The following is a 17,206-nucleotide window of genomic DNA, read 5'->3' on the forward strand; positions in this document are numbered from 1 at the left end:
TCTATATCTTTAGCACTGAGAAGAAAAGAAGAATACCAGCCTGTAGTACAGAGCCAAAATTGTTTGGTAAATGAATGCATGAGTGGGTGAACCTTACTTGCCACTTCTATAAAATGCAGCTAATAATGTCTTACCTCCCTGAAAGTAGGAGGCTGGACCAGAATATCTTTTAGGTTTCCTTCAAGTTCTGAAAATCGTGATATTCTTGGACTCTTTTTTTTTTAACCACTGTCATATCCAGTCTTATAGTATATAATGTAAAGATACGAAGCAAGAATGAGATTTCCCTTTTTTGTAGGTGAACTGCAGAGGAAGATTGGCTTGAAAGTACTTGAAATGAGAGGAAATGCAGTTGTGGGGTACTTACAGTGTTTTGATCTGGAAGGCGAGTCTGGGTTAGTGGTACGAGCCATAGGAACAGCGTGTACTCTGGATAAATTAAGTAGCCCAGCAGCATTCCTTCCTGCATGTAATTCCCCATCCAAAGAAATGAAGGAGTAAGTATGAATCAGTGAAATTGTTCTTGCCAAGATTTTTATCTTTTATCTGTGCATTTTCATTTGATTTGAAAGATTTCAGTAGGGTTGTTCAACATTTTCTCTGTGATGATTTTTATTTGTGATGACCATCAAAATTTAAACTTAAAAATATTTAAATATTGTAATATTTTATTTATACTGTCTTTTTTTTTTTTTTTTGACAAGGTTTTGCTTTGTTGCCCAGACTGGAGTGCAGCGGCACAGTCTTGGCTCATTGCAGCCTCCACCTCCCAGGCTCAGGTGATCCTCCCACCTCAACTTCCTGAATAACTGGGACTACAGTGGTACGCAACCACACCCAGCTAATTTTTGTATTTTTAGCAGTGATGGGGTTTCGCTTTGTTGCCTGGGCTGGTCTCAAACTCCTGGGCTCAAGTGATCCACCTGCCTTGACCTCCTAAATTGCTGGAATTTACAGTTGTGAGCCACTGTGCATGGCCTGTACCATCTCAATATGAAACTAAAATTAAGTAATATAAAATTAAACTTATTCCAGATTATTAAGACACTGTATATATAAAGCATAAAATGAATATTTGTGCATTGTGTGGCATTTTATTTTCTGAGGAATGCTTAAAACCCTCTACCAGATAATCCCGTTCTGCTTATTAATGGCCACATAGTAAGTATATAAAGCAGGAAAAATTGATTTGTGCATGAGTCTTAAACTCAAATGTCTGGAGACCAGGCAGTTTATATAAATAATTTAAAGGCATATAGTTAAGTAGAGTATACGACCATCTGTAAAGACAAGGTTGGCAAACTTTTTCTGTGAAAGGCCAGTATTTTAGGTTCTGCCCATACAGTCTCGTCTTTATTTACAAAAAAGGAGTTTGCTGATCCTGAATCTAAAGAAATTTAGAGTCATACATTTTAGAAAAACTATGTGTGATCCTGCAAAACACTTCTCTTGGCTTGATTTGGCCTGTCTTTGTGTGTCATCATTGTGTCAGAGGCAGAGGTTTCAACATGATACTGGTGGTGACCGTCAACACAGAATGTTTGGAAAAAGATTTTTCTGTCATAATGATTAGGGGGCTAGGTCCTCTTGGGGACTAGAGGGGCTGATTATCCTGCACAGCAAGGGCCAACCCTGTACAGTAAAGATTTGTTCCATCCTAAGTGCCTGTATTACTTCAGTTGAAGACCACTCATCTAGAGATGCTTTAAGTCAAGGGTTGGCAAACTTTTTCTGTGAATGACCAAATGGTACAGGTAAATAATTTAGTTTTTGCTGATGCTACTTCCTAACTGGCATTGTAGCACAAAAGCAAGCATAAACAGTATGCAAATGAATACAGTGTGGCTGTGTTCAAGTAGAACTTATTTACAAAACAGATGGCAGGATGGATTCAGCCTGCAGTCTGTAGTTTGCGGACTTGTCCTAAATAATCAGGGAGTCAGAATTGTGTAGTCAGAAAAACTAAAACGGTTCCCAGTTCAGCAGTAGTCAGGAGGGGTTGAATAGAAAGGTATCATAGTTTGAAAAAATATGTTTTTTCACAATCATTTTTAAATGAAAGTTTCATCTAAGTGTGTTCTTTTTGTTTAGCCATTTTATTTTTTGCTGTTTGGTAGTCACTTGGGTTGAATTTTATTCATAAAAGGAAGTACAGTGTTACATACTGCTTAATTTTACTTGGAAACACCTTGGCATATGAAATAATTGTTTTAAATTAGTCAAAGAGTGAATTTGTTTTATATTCCATTTAAAATATCTCCCAGAAAGATAAGAATTGCCAGCTGCCAGCAGTAGAGTCAGATTGCAGGTTTAGCTTTTTGAGGGATTCAAATTTTTTTTCCTTCTTTGTATAGCAAATTTAAGTAAATATTTAGTAGCAAATTAAAGTGCAAGTTTAAGCAAATTTAAGTAAGTTACTTAGTGGAAAGAGAATGACAATGCTATGTTAACTGTTGTTTTCTTAGAATGTATATGGATAGCAAGGGGATGTGTTTCGCATGCATTCAGGAAGAGTTCTACTAGTGTAAACCGTAACCTTCTGGGATACGTTTTCTCCTTTTCTAATTTTGTTGTGGCCTCATGATGAATGTAAGTTACTTTCTTAGGGTTTTCTGAAAGGTATCTTACTAAGTAAGTTATTTTTTAAAAACTCCTCAATACTCAGGCTGTTTTATTTCAACTGGCTTCATTGTATTTTTGATAATGAAGCAATTTGGGTTCTATTTCAAAGTCTATTTTATTATTCAGCTGATTATAACTACTCTGGTATTTAATTATCATGCAATATTGTTGAATCTAGACAGGAATTTGATAAAAGGTAGTTCAGATTATGTTACTGACTGACTGCAAAGAAATATTAATATTATAAACACCACGTGATATTATTATGAGGCATCCTTTTATTCAGGGAGACTGATAGAATCAGAAAACTCCAAGAATACATTATGGTGATGTTCTAGTGTATTTGATTTTAATTTGATGCTATAATTTGAATATTTTACACTGTTCATTTTAGTTTTATCATTTTATTTTACTTATATTAGTGCTGTGTTCTGCTTCCTAAAGTTGTTTTATTCTTTTAGGTGTTTAGTATCATGCACATTGTAAATCCCTTTGGTGTTTTCTAGCTTAACTCACTTGGCAATAGAAAGTGCTTTTAAGTATAATTTATTGCTTCTCTACTTAAAAAAATGTACCAAGAGACAAATTCTCCTGTGTATAGTACCATAGCATTGTTTATTTTTAAGTCTTGTACTTTTAAGTTCTTTTTGAGAATTATTATACTTTTTCTCACTCTCAGTGGAGAAATAAAAACAAAAACAAAACCTTACTCATTTTTTTGTGTAAAAGTAGACCACCAATGAATTGTTTGATTTTTATCAGTTATAGTAAATACTTTTTCATTTCTATTAGCAGCAAAGGCAGAAAAATTTCTCCTATTGTAAAATCAGTAATATTTTCAGAAAGTAGTTTGTAGAGCTTAGAAAAGATTATTATGATCAATTATGATTTGATCATAATTGTTTGAACCTTGACAGATTGTGAATTGGGGAATGTTCCTGGGCAGTCAGTAATATAGCAATGGAAAAGAAAAAAAAAGTCAGGCAAAGTTGGGCTCTTGGCCTGCCTTTAATTTGTATTGTAAAAAATGAGAATGATAGTTTTTCAGAGCATACTCACATATGATTCATATGAGTGTGTTTCCCACGTTGTGTGTTAGCAAAGACATTGCACAGTGAAATAATTGCTAATATGAAAATCAGGATTCTTATTTATATAATATACCTTTTTACAACATTCAATGTAATCCTTTAAGCCAAACTTTTTCTTAAAAATTTCAAATGTTATCTATGAATATACACTTGTATACCTGATCTAAGTATAAATATATACACACATAGATATGGTTTATTATAGGATGTAAGTTAATGACTAAGAAAATTTTGATCTGGAATATAGTTTATATAACATATTCTGGATGGGGGCCAAAGTTATTGACATTATGTTATGAAGATGTCTTTAAAGGCATGGTCTCCTTGTTTTGTTTCCAGTGTAACCCAATTTTAAGCTATATATTTGGTGTGTAGAAATACTGGAACACGTTTATCTGTGTACATCCATTCAGTTCACTTATTTCTCTTTATGCGGTCATCTTTCATATTCTTAAGTACTCCTGTCTTATTAGCCTAGACAGATATAGTTATTTAACTTTCTTTATAGAGAATGTAATTAGTTATGTCAGCTATTCGTATCTCAGTTTCAAAGGTAATATAAGAACTTTATATTTGACTTTTTACTTTTATGGGTATCCTTCCCCATAAATAGTTCATAGTAAGTTCTATTGTGATAAAAATAATAATAAATATGTTAAGGAAACTTAAAATACAGATCTTAGTCTTGTTCTCATTTAATTTCATTGACTGTTCTGCTTGCTGTTTTCTTATTCACAATTAATAAATTATAATTAATTTATTAATCAGATACTTTAAAATTATGACTATATCCTAACAAATTAATATTTAGCTATTTTTCAGTTTCAACTTGCTTTTGCATGCTAGGGATTAAAAACAATAAGTTCTCTTCCCTAACTAAAGCTCCTTTGAAATTATTTTAACATAACTCTGCAATCTGTTGTATGTATTGTTTTCTTTTCTTCCACTTTGACCACAAATTCCCTCAGGTCTCCGCTGGTTCATCCTCCAAGCCATGGATGCCGTTCGACTCACAACAGCCCAATTCACACTGCTACTGGCTCACGACTTACTCAGAACTTCTCTGTGTCTGTTCCCACTCTCATCTATACTGGTACGAGACTGCTCAGACTCCAGAGCTGGGGAGATGCAGGCCACGGGCAGAGTGGCTGCAGAGGCAGGCAGGCAGGTAGTGTAGGCAGGTACCACAAGTCCTTCCTTCATCCTTTTCTTACTCGAAGTCCAGCTGCAGTGAGAAACTTCTGTATTTAGCTGCCACAGAGTCTCTAACTATATGGAAGTAAAGGTGTCCTTCCAGCTTCCAAAGTCTCTTCCACAGATCTTCAAATAACCCTATCTTGTATATGTGTACTGTGAATTTTGAGGAGAATCCTCCCATGTATATTTTTATAATTATTTCTGCATTCATTTAAAAATAAAATTGATGATTAGATTCTAAATGAAATAACTGCCAAAGCTTCCAATTTGCTTGTTTTCTTTATATATAAAGCCTGTTACACTAGGTTCTGTTTCATTCTGTGGAAGAGAGCTATTGGAGAACAGGTAAGCAACTATTCTGCATTAAATGCAATGTTTCTGTGTAGTTGTGTTCATTTTTCTCTCTGCTGTGTTTTTAGCTGTGGCACTCTTGCTGCTATAGGATAAGGAAACATTTTTTTCTTTTGAGGATATCTGTTGTGTGTGCAAATATAAAAACAATTATGAGTATTTACACACACCATTTGTAGTTACCATTTTTCTTTTGTAACTTATGGCATTGTTTATTTGGAAATATTTTGTCATATATTCTTTTGATTTCTCCTTTTGATATTTTTTTACCCTCTTAGTCTGTCATTTCATGCTTTTTTGCTTTTTCACTTGGCTTATTAACTGTTTCAATGCAGATAATATTTATCTGGAGAGTGATGAATGGTTAAACAGCAATTGGTTGTCTTTGGCCTTATTCCCAGCTCCACACATAAGAAATGACTGCTGGCCCTGCCCCAGTTCTTTCCTGGTGTTTGGATCATGCTGCCTCCTGTCAAGCCCTTTGGCACATGATTACTTAATATTTCTCCACCTTCTTCTGGCAGGATTCCCTTCAATGAAGATCCCAATCCCAATACTCACTCATCAGGACCCTCAACCCCTCTGAAAAACCAAACCTATTCCTTTTCACCTTCCAAGTCCTACAGTCGACAGTCCTCTTCTTCTGACACAGATTTGAGTTTGACACCCAAAACTGGTAAGGCACTTCCACCCACCTTTTGGTTTTTCTTTTTTTTAAAATTTGTTTCTATTTCTTACTAGCTTTCCATCCAAATCTTTCCTCTTGTTTTTGGCATTTTTATAAGTTAAAAGAGGATGTAAATACTGATCATTTTCAGTTACTGCCATTAAAATATGAAAATTTTGTATAATTCAGAAATTATCTTGTCGGAGATCTATATTTTGTTGATTTAATGATAGTGTAGATATCAAAGTCCAAGATATATTTTGGCATATAGACATTTTTCATTTTATGCTAAAATTAAGAGGAATAACATCTTTAAACATTTGACTAAAAAGTAACACTAGTAGCTTGCAATCAGATTTCTCATGCATATAAGAATTTTTGAATTATTTCTGCCTATTAATGAATATAATTCTAATATTTTATTATGAAAAAATTCTTAACCACTGAAATGGTTATATTGGAGTGCATCTATTAAGTGGGTATTTAAAATGTTTGGTTTTATTAGTCTTTCTAGATATTAGAAAATAGTATTTTTACTTATTCTTAAATTTTTCTGTTTATCAAATTTATATATTTTTCTTTTCTATTGTATTTTGATGAATGATTTCTGGATTTTTATGAATATGTTTTATGATAAAAAGTTGATGAAAAATTAAATTAGTTCCTTACATTTTAGAATAGAATTAACTTATTTAAATCTCCAAATTATTTTTGTTCAGAAAAATCTAAAATAAATTTAAAAATTAAACAGTTAATGGTGTGAAATTTTTATAAACAGTATTTTTGTCTGACAGTTTTCCCATCAGATGATTAAAACATAGTCCTTATTTGTTATTTTTAATTAATATTTTTTAAATAGCCTTATTTGTCTGTTAGAAAAGAAATTTATGTAACAATTCTAGATTTTGTGAAAATAAGGAAAAGTCTAAATCCAAAGCAATGCTACTTCTAAGAATCAATTTTTTCAAATTCTGTAGATTTAGTTTGTTTTTATAAATGAAGTTGTAAAATATAATTACGAACACCTGTTTTCTTGAAGATAACAGCTTCATCTTTCTAGATAATTGTGAGTAATGTCTACAAATAACAAAGTTATTTCATAGTAATGAATGCTTTGGAATTTGGCACCTTATCAGGTTTATGTCATAAAAGTTGAACCATCCAGATTGTAGTGAAACATTTTTTTTAATAAAGAGTAAGAGACTCTCTCCTTAAAACTGATGACAGTCAAGACAGACTTTATTACTATTTGAGTAATATTTAAAAAAAAATACTTTTGAGACTTTGGTCTGCTGACTACATATTCCAGGCCTTTTTTTTCCCTTTTTTTTCTTTTGTCATACCACAGATAAAGTTTGGAAAGCATTTCCTTGATCTGTTTCTTTCTTTTTTAAAAATTCACCAAAAAAACCAAGTCTAAAAGACTGTCAAGTAATAAATTAACTGAACCAGACTTATCTTCTCTTAGCTTTCTAGTAGGCAATCTTGCATTATCAGTGAACTTTTTGTATTTTGTCTTCTAGCTCCAAATTTTTAGTTTAAAATTTATTTACAAATTGGGTATTATTCTCATGTATTTCTGTATTTATAAGCTACCTCTAAATAATTTTGTTTTCCCTAAAATTATTTATTATTTCAATAGCTTAATTATAAAATATTAGCAATTTTCAGCCCCTTGGCCTTATTACGAGTCCCTAAATATCTCTGAATTGTTTGGAGGAGAACTCCAATTTCTCATGGAGACTTTAAATGGCAAAACTGTGATTATTATCAAAGTTCTAAAACTGTAATTTTAGCATGTACTTCCTGATTCTCTGCCTTCTAATTTTCGTTTGTCAGAATCAGTGTCTTGAGAAATAATGGAAAGAGATAAGCTGATTATACTTTATTTGGGAATCCAAAAGCAGAATAAAGTTAATAAAATTTAGACTGAGAAAATTTTTTTTTTCTGTTTGTAGTTAAAGCTATTTATTATCTGTTTCTTCTGGTAGGTCTCTTCTTTTAAAAAATTTTATATTTATTTCTGTAGATACTAATTTTTGACATTTACAAGATTTTATTTTTATATTTTTTTCAAGTATTTAACAGGAGTTGAATTTTAGATTTACTAGTGTTAGAATATTGATTTAACACCTCATTTTAGCTAATTTATTTTTAGCCAGGCTTTTGACTATGTATAGTTTTTACAGAGGGTATTTGACCCTTAGGGTACTCATATCTCTGTAAATGCAAATAATGCTATGATCAGAATAAAGTATAAATGCAAATAATACTCTGATCAGAGTAAAATATTAAACATTTTAGAGGAAAAAGGAAAGTACTAATATACATCTTAAAACTGGACAGAAATAAGTTAAAATTAATACAACTGTCTACCTAATCCAATACTGAGTATTTTTTATGGATATTCAATTAAAGTGTCCATAAATGCTGTCTTATAGTTAGTAACATTTGAAGTACTGCACCTTTATCACTTTAAGTGTTTATATTTTAGGCATCAAGTTCTGGCTCTAAAAATGTGAAAATGTGGTACATTTTAATCTTAAATTTTTAAGCCAAAAGGGCAGGCAAGTTAAGTATTTTGAAGAAGTCAATTAAAATTTACTAGAATCACATAAAATCCTAAGTTAGTGATTTAAAAAATTTTAATGAATGTGAAGTTTGTAAAAGTTTTGTTAAGTTTTAGACTATGCCTTTTATTTACATTTACATTATGTGGGATAGATGGTCTTGCTAGTGACTTTTCATTTGCTTAGTGTAATTTGTCTATGCATTTTAAAGTTCATTTTTACTGTTATATTTTGCCTCATCATTGCTTTCCTTAGCCTGCATTTTCTGATCATCTTCTGAATCTGCATCTTTTCTCTGCTACTTGCCTCCACAGCACCTTACCCACAGGGACCTAGGATTTACCTGTGTCCCAGCTCCCCCTCTCTCTCTTGTGGTTCCCTTCATCTTAAAAAGTCCTGTCTCCTCCTCTCGGAATCTAGCCTTATCCCTCATCATTCTAGCCTTGTCAGCCCAGTTCTGAGGAAAAGTGTTTCTTTCAGTGAAGAGCTGTTCCTGGCTGCTTCTGGTAGGATCACATTATGTCAGCTTTTTAATCCCTTTATTTTTCATGCTAAAGAATTATTGGGTATTTTATACAAGATGCATTTCTATTATTTTTTTTACTGGTAGATGGAGATAAACAATTGGAAATATAAGGATATAATTGAGGATTACTTGATGGCTAGTAATGAATATTCTACCAAATTATATATTAAAAAGATTACATGTTTAAGGGCATAGATCTGGTTATTTACAATATTATTAGGTTCTTGTTACTAGAGTTTCTGTTTTAGATGCTTTACTTTCTTTTCCTTCATACCAGCTCCATTCACATTGGACCTTTATCATCATGTTGCTAAACCATACGATGACATTAATAAATTATTCTGTTTGAATCAGTTTAAGTCTAATTTTGGTGATATTCTTTGATTATCTTTTTTTTCTGTCTGTTGCATTAATTATTAAATTATTCTGCTATTATTTCACTTATCACTACAAATTTACATTTTATTTTCTGGCTTTTAATATGCTTCATATAAAGATCTTAGTTTCATTTCTATGTTTAGTATTGTATAGTCTCTAAAAATAATGTTCAGGTTACTTTAAGAAAAATCATTTTTTTGTTTTTAAGAACAGAGTGGGACTATACACATGCTAACCTTTGTTTCCTTATCCAAGAACAGCTAAAAATGTAAAAGTTAATCAGTTCCTTTTTAAGTCATTGTAGTAAATTTGGCTGTATGCATCTTCAATTTTGAAAGGGATGGGATTAATTCTAGTCTGTAGATCACTGGCTTCTTACCTGTCCCTTACTTTCTATGATTCTTTGATGATAGTTGATCTATTGGTATGGTCAGAACAATAAAATAAGGTAGGGAAAGAAATTTAAAATTAAGCCTTAAAAAGTACATATAAGAACTTGGGAAAGATAATTCTTTCATCCATAACTGTACATTTGTGATGTGTCTATTACATGTCTGTGGTTTTTTTATTTTAAAAAATTTTATGTTGATTTTTGTGAATGAGCATTGACAAGTATGAAATTACTGTTTTGTCATGATATGTTTAGAAATGGGAAGTTACAAGAAAATAGATTAGACTATATTTCAAAATCACCTAAATTTTATGCTTTTTAGAGAATTTTGGAATATTTTAAGTGAGCACAAGTAGTGCTTTTGTCTCTATATTTACATTTAATCAGACATTTAATATTTCTCATTTTTTAGTATTCTTAAATTGTTAGCTTAATAATTGTTATCTTGATTTTTTAAAATGATGAGTCAGCTTTTAAAATGGAATATTTTGCAAAGATTACCTTAACATAATTTTTTAAATAATTTTCAGAAAAAAATTAAGTCCCAAACTAGCTGTGGTCAGTAGGACTCTGACATCTTGCATCTGTAGAAAACTTTGTGAATAAAAATAGAGTAAAATATGTGCTTTAGTTGTCATCTCCAATGCTTTAAATGTTTTGATCATTTTATCATATTTCTACTCATGATGTTTATGAGGATGAATGCAATTAAACTTTGTTTCTATAGTTGTTTTTTTTTTGGTTGTTATTTATGTACTGATGTTCTGTAGGAATGGGAAGTGGTAGTGCTGGAAAAGAAGGGGGGCCATTTAAAGCTCTTTTAAGACAACAGACTCAATCAGCATTGGAACAGAGGGTAAGATTCACTTGATATTCTATATTCTTACACTGTGAATATGACTTTGTTATCTTATGCTTCCATGTACTTACATGCTTTCATGAACTGTTTTGATTACATACCGATAATTTTGCAGTTTCGAAGTCCATGTAGTTAAGGTATCAAAGTAATTTGTTTATGTGTAACTACTTTTAATTTGGAATAATTATATAAAAATTTTTGTTTTGTCCTCCAATCTTTTATCAGAAATACTATTTTTGAGAATACCTATTGAATGCTGAAGTCATTTTCCATTACATCTGTTATTGGAAAGGAGATGGTAAACATTTTTGCAGAAAAAAAATTCCAGTAGCATTTTATTATTTTTAAAATAATTCCTTAGTATATTAATATATTTATTCGCTGAGATTACTTTTATCATTGGCCAATCTCTTAGGAATAAAAAATGTCCAGATTCTATATTTCTAAAGATTAATATAAATAATATGATTGCATTCACTGCAGTATCTAAAAAAAAATAAATAATGTGGTTATTCAGTATAATGCATCTATTTTAGTTATTGTAAGTTTAATATTTAGTTATGTTTGATGATTAGGAAAATAAGCAGTTACAGTTTTTGGATGATTTCTCTCTCTCTTTTCTTTTAAATAAACTTCATTGCTAAGGGAGGATCGCCTCATAGGTTCTGTAGAAGGCGGGTATGTTTCTGAAAAATGTGTGAGAGCCTATTTCTTGTACTGAAAGCTTTTCTAGTTGTAATCTTGGTCATTTAAGTTTTATTTAAGCTTTTAGCAAATATTGACAGCTTTTTTCTTTTCATAATGCAAAGTTTTTTTTTTTTAATTTAGTAGCACTGTGAGGCTCATGTTCTTTTCTCTACTAACTAATATGATGCATGGTTATATGTCATGTCAATAATTTTAAGACAATTCTATAGCTTTCATTATGTCTGATTTGGAAGCTATAAGCATTTACAGAGTTTTCTTTTACATGTTCTGTATTACACTAGCATTTGGGGGAAAAAGGTAAAAGAGTAAATACCTGTAAAAGGATACATTTAATAAAATAAAGGTATTTCTCCTCTAGAGGCTGATACAATTTATTTTTCTAGACTTTTCCCTCCTTATGCTGACAGTATTTGTGTATGCACTGTTTACCTCGACAAGGCTGGAGAGAGCAGAACTGAACTAAGCAATGATGAGACTTTGGCTCATTTTTTGCTTCATGCCCTATATAAGCAGGAGTTACCTTTCAGCTACTCTCGAACCTTGCAGGCAAACCTACAACTGCCACCAAAAGGCCCACCTACACATTCAAATCAACTATTAAAACCAAATGTAACAAAAGACTGAAAATGTTGAAGAGTGTCAGAGTGAAGGTGTGTGTATCTGCTTACCATTTTTTTAGGCCAGAATGCTCTTACCTCTTTCCCTGTCCCATTTTTATGTTCTCTACAGAGTTTTTCACAGTAGGAATATGATTTTTTTGTAATCAAATTACCATTCTGGAATGCACATCAACAAAAAAATGTGGGTTCCCTTGAAATTCGATATAGTAAGATTTTACTTGGATATGTACCTGTGACTTTACTACCTGTACCAAGAATCTTTAAAAACCATCTCACTTTAAGGGAAAAAAATATTAATCAGTGAAAAGCATTTTGAATTTAGTTTGGATAAAATTTGTGTTTTCAAATATGCATTTAAACATTCTTAAAATTTTGGCTACATTTACACATTGGACATAGATTACTAAATAATCTTCATGGAATTAACAGCAAAGGTGTAGAGAACTATAGTTTTCATTTACAACTTTCTCAGTCCTGAGTTGGCAGTACGTCTACATCGTCTTACTTAAATAACTGCTCTTAAGTAAGCAGCAAAAGCATTATCATTTTTGGCTTTCTTATTCACTCGTGACTGCCATTAGTATGGCTTTTTTGGGAAAAACAAGGAGTATGAAGAATTCTCCCCTTATGTATTCAGATATGATTTAATTCTGCCAGCCTGAACACTAGATTATGTCATTGACATGATCTACTTATGTGATGTTTTATATTTATTTCTTTAATTTTCCTTTTTACCCCTTGGTAAACCACCCTTAATTAATTGTATGTCTTTTTTTTTTTTTTGAGGAATGATAAACTTTATTTGCCCAATCTCTTTTACAGATTATTCAAGTAGTAGTTCTCAAAATTAAACAGAAACATTAAAAAAAAGTTGACAAGATCTTGGCAGTAGTTGCCAGGTTTTTGAGTGATGACAAATAGAGATGAAAGTTTTATTTAGATTTAAGTTCCACCTATGAATTTTTTGATGTAAAGTAAATAGGTATTTAATTAATTAATTAGAAGAGAGGCCCTCACTATAATGCCCAGGCTAGTTTCAAACTCCTGTACTCAAGTGATCCTCCCATTTCAGCTTCTCAGAGTCTGGGGAATATAGGAATGAGCCACCATGCTCAACCAGATTTGTTTTTCAATAAGACTTTTATTTTACCTGTGAGAAAACCTGAAAGTACTTTTTTAGTTCCTTCAGCAAAGAAACCTAGTTAACTTAGCATTTCCTAAATATATTCTACCACAGAACTTTTCTTTTAAAATACCTGTTAGTTGAGGAACACACTTTGGGAAACATTGATATACAGTAAACTCTTGGAGAATTTTGATCTTTTCAGAAGTGGGAGTAAAATTGCACAATAAATCATGATAGAAATCTGTTAGGGGTTTTATACCTAAAAGTTTGGTCTTTTACAATAATAAAAAGAGTATTTGATTTGAAGAATAAATAAACTATTTAAGTATCTCCGAAGAAAAATCCTATTTAAATCTCTTTTTAAAAGAATACTCCCATTGTGCTCTGACGATTTTTCAACTACCCTATCTTTGAGCACACACTATTAAATATTTTTATGCTGCCTGCCCTTGGCTTATGACAAAGCATCAGCATGTAAAGTTTATGTAGGTACCACAGGGAAAGCTGCTTTAAATATGAAGACTTTCTGGAGAAAATTTCTTCTGCAGTTCCTGAAATTCACATCTAGGCGTTGAAAGCAGGGTGTGCTTGGGCTGATCGTAAGGAAGCTTTTCTTTTTTTTCTTTTTGAAATGAAGTTTTGCTCTCGTTGTCCAGGCTGGAGCACAGTAGCACAGTCTCAGCTAACTGCAGCCTCCACCTCCCGGATTCAAGTGATTCTCCTGCCTCATCCTCCTGAGTAGCTGGCATTACAGGCTCCCACCGTCACACATGACTAATTTTGTATTTTTAGTAGAGACAGGGTTTCACCATGTTGACCAGGCTGATCTTGAATTCCTGACCTCAGGTGATCCACTTGCCTCGGCCTCCTAAAGTTCAGGGATTACAGGCGTGAGCCACTGCACCCAGCAGAAGCTATTCTTTTACACAGAAGAAAAGTCTATAAATTCATCAGGTGTAATAAAATCAAGTCCTTAACTCTAAATGATAGTGAAACCAGATGATAAAGTTTGTTGCTCAGAAAGAGTCTAGGAATAAAAGGCCCTCTTGACTTCCGTTTTTCATATAAAAAAATGAAGATAATAGTACTTCCCTCATGGGAAAGGTTATAAAACATAGGCCACAGAGCCTGGCACATAGAAGCACTTGACAGTGGTTGCAGTTATGGTGGTGATGATAGGTACTTAACAATCTGCTATAAATTTCAGCAGTAGGCCTTCTAATGAGAGAATTGTATGAAGATGGAATTTTAGCGAAATAAAATGACATTTTAATTCATTATAGGTTAAATTTTGTGTTTTAAAGTGAATTGGTGTGCTGATTAGGTGAACTGGGGACCTGTAAGGTAGAGTTTAAGTCAGCAGAGTGGGCTGTGGCATCTGTGGGCAGCCATTGCCCTGTGTGCTTCTTTCTGACCAACTCCAATATGATGCTTTCCCTCCTTTCTTTATCTCAAACAAAGAAACCTTGGGGAGAAGGGTAAAGAACCCTGAATTGAGAAGTCATTTAGCTTCATTTTTTCATACTTACGTAAAATCTTATATGAAAATGTTTTCTAATATGTAATTTACCTATTTTATTTCTTCTAGAAGGAAGAAGGAAATACTGTCTTCCATTTAGCTTACAAAAATGTTATTTTCAGTGTCTCTTGCCTAGACACTTAAAAGATTTAAGTATAAAGATTACATATAAAGTGATTTTTTTATTCTTTGAGACTACCACATGCCTCAGATAGTTTGAGGAAATATTAAAATTTAAGTGATCCTAACATTGAAAAAAAAATCTCAAAGATTTAATACGTTGCAAATAATATAAGCTCACCTATATGTTTCTCATTTAAAACTCACATTTACAAAGTTCAAATGGACTTGCTCTGTGATTACCAAACTGTTTTCCCAAATTTTTTAACACTTAATATTTGTTGTGTAATTACCCCGTATGTGCTGTACCTAACAATAAATTCATTCACATATTTTTATAACTCAAAACTTCATTTACATTAAAATTTTCTAACAATAAGTATGAGTTTATTATGAGATAATCTTCTAGTTTGTACAATTTTTATTAGATTTCCAGAAATAAAACTTTGAGGGCAGAAAAAAAGTTTAAATGGAAATAAGGATCATTTTGACTAAACATATTGTAATACATTTATTATAAGTGACATATTCTCCTTCCATCCTCTTCCTTATTTTCCCTCTACCTGTCTCCTGAGCCAGACCTAACTACTTTCATAGACTAGTTTTTTACCCTTTTTTCCTATATAGCCTAGATTTTTCTTTCTGTTGTTTAAAGATTACTTCTCAATTTGAACTGAATTTATTTCTAAATATGTGTGTGTATACACACACACAAACACACACACACAAACATATATTTATTTATACTCAACCTTCATGGGTTGCTGAGGTGTGCAGGACTGATTGCTTTTGTGCTAAATGATTCCAAGTTGCTGTGCTTTGTGATTCTGCTTTTGTGAGTTTGTATTCTCCATGCTTGAAGCAGCCAGTGAATAATTCTTGTTGCTTTTAATGTGCCTGCTTCTGGTAGTATTCTGTATCTCTTTACCAGCTTTTTTTGTTGCATTTAATCTGTGGTGGTCTTGAAAATAAGACCATGGTAAATTTTAGAATTGTATGTTCTTAAGATTCATATTTGTAACTACTTAATATTATAGTATGAATATGATCTGTTGGAGTCTGCTATGAATAAAGTATGTGTGAGCTTTAGTGCTTGAGACCGTAACAGTTCTTTTGACTGTTGAGAGCCCTGTTTTCCTTATTTTTGTCAATTATGCCCAATTATGTTCAAAATAGCTTAGGCTAGTGGTAAGTGATTCAGTTAAGTGAGGTACATTAATCTTGGAGTCAGACAGTTCAAACATCAAGTTTTCCTTACTTGCATCCAGTATGTAAATGTGAGGGGCCTCCATGTTTTCACAGGAGCTCCCTTTCCTTATTGGGTGCTAGTTCAATGAATTTCCATTCTCGGCTTTTCCATTTCTCTTTGTTGTGTTTCTCTTTATCTCTAAGTTGATGAATTTCATGTCTTTGAGAGAGAAGGGGAGAATAAAGCATTCAAGAACTTGTGGAATTTTATTCCCTTCCTAGATGTTATCTATAGACCTTTCACATTTCCTTAATATACCGTTATGCGCTTGCATTTGAGTAGAGTAAATAGCTTCACACAATTATTTTCTACCCCCCTCAACTTGATACTTGCCCCTATCCTCTTTCTCTTAACCCACACTACTTATCCTCTCACTTACCCTCCCTTAGTCCCACTTTCATTTAGGTCTCTTGGCCTCAGGTTTTTAACATCTTTACCAGTGTCTTAGATTGGGTGTTCATGTGAAGGGGATATCTACACCACTGAGAAATAGATAATGGGGAATAGGGATAGGGTAGTTTCCTCATCCCATTGAGAAGTTGAATCAGAGTTGGAGATTGAGAGGAAGGAAGAATGTGTTTCAAACAAATTGAATGAACACTTTTTTTTCCCCTCATTGAGAACTGATGAAATGGGTCTTTGGATTCTGTGTAACATTGTATATATGGGAAAATTGATTTAGAACTCTAAACATTTAATACAACTTTTAATTACAAAGCATGTGTAATATATAATGGGTGGCCTTTTATTTATGACAAGCTTTTTAATATGCAATTTTTTTTAACACTTTACACACAGTGAGTTGTATTTTTCCCCTAATCTTTCCACTAGGAATTTCCATTTTTTACCTTGACGGCGTTTCCTCCTGGATTCCTTGTACACGTTGGGGGTGTAGTTAGTGCACGTTCTGTGAAGCTTTTGGATCGTATCCACAATCCTGGTATGTTCTTAAAAAGTTTCAATATTTCCTTTATTTAAACTGTGGTTATTAAAATTGATGTTTATGATTTTTTAAAGCCAAATGTATCTGAAAAGAGAAAGGAAAGTGTAAACTAGCATGCTACTTAAATATATTTGTAGTAATCTTAATTATAAATAATCAAACTAAGGATATTTTAGTTACTTTTCTGTAAAAAACAAACCTTGGTTTATTTTTGGTCACAGTATCACTTTAAGGAAATCCTTAAATAACTTTTTTCAGCTATTTTCTTT

General features: G+C 32.2%; 1 protein-coding gene across 50 annotated transcripts in view; it reads left to right on the forward strand.

Annotated features, from left to right (window-relative positions):
• Positions 1 to 17,206, forward strand: part of C2CD5 (C2 calcium dependent domain containing 5) — a 93,480-nt gene that overhangs the window by 23,614 nt on the left and 52,660 nt on the right. For 11 of the 50 annotated variants that reach the window (XM_035256071.2, XM_035256072.2, XM_035256076.2 and 8 more), the window contains exons 7-12: positions 299 to 497; positions 5,786 to 5,937; positions 8,813 to 9,004; positions 10,564 to 10,649; positions 11,298 to 11,330; positions 16,826 to 16,934. In XM_035256071.2, the coding sequence (XP_035111962.1) occupies positions 299 to 497; positions 5,786 to 5,937; positions 8,813 to 9,004; positions 10,564 to 10,649; positions 11,298 to 11,330; positions 16,826 to 16,934 (771 nt within the window). Of the gene's footprint in view, positions 1 to 298; positions 498 to 4,681; positions 4,807 to 5,785; positions 5,938 to 8,812; positions 9,005 to 10,563; positions 10,650 to 11,297; positions 11,331 to 16,825; positions 16,935 to 17,206 lie in introns of all 50 variants that reach the window. The other 39 variants (XM_035256080.3, XM_078336048.1, XM_035256088.3 and 36 more) reach the window with 8 other exon arrangements.

This window comes from Callithrix jacchus, chromosome 9, assembly GCF_049354715.1.
Source record: "Callithrix jacchus isolate 240 chromosome 9, calJac240_pri, whole genome shotgun sequence".
Taxonomy (NCBI): Eukaryota; Metazoa; Chordata; class Mammalia; order Primates; family Cebidae; genus Callithrix; species Callithrix jacchus.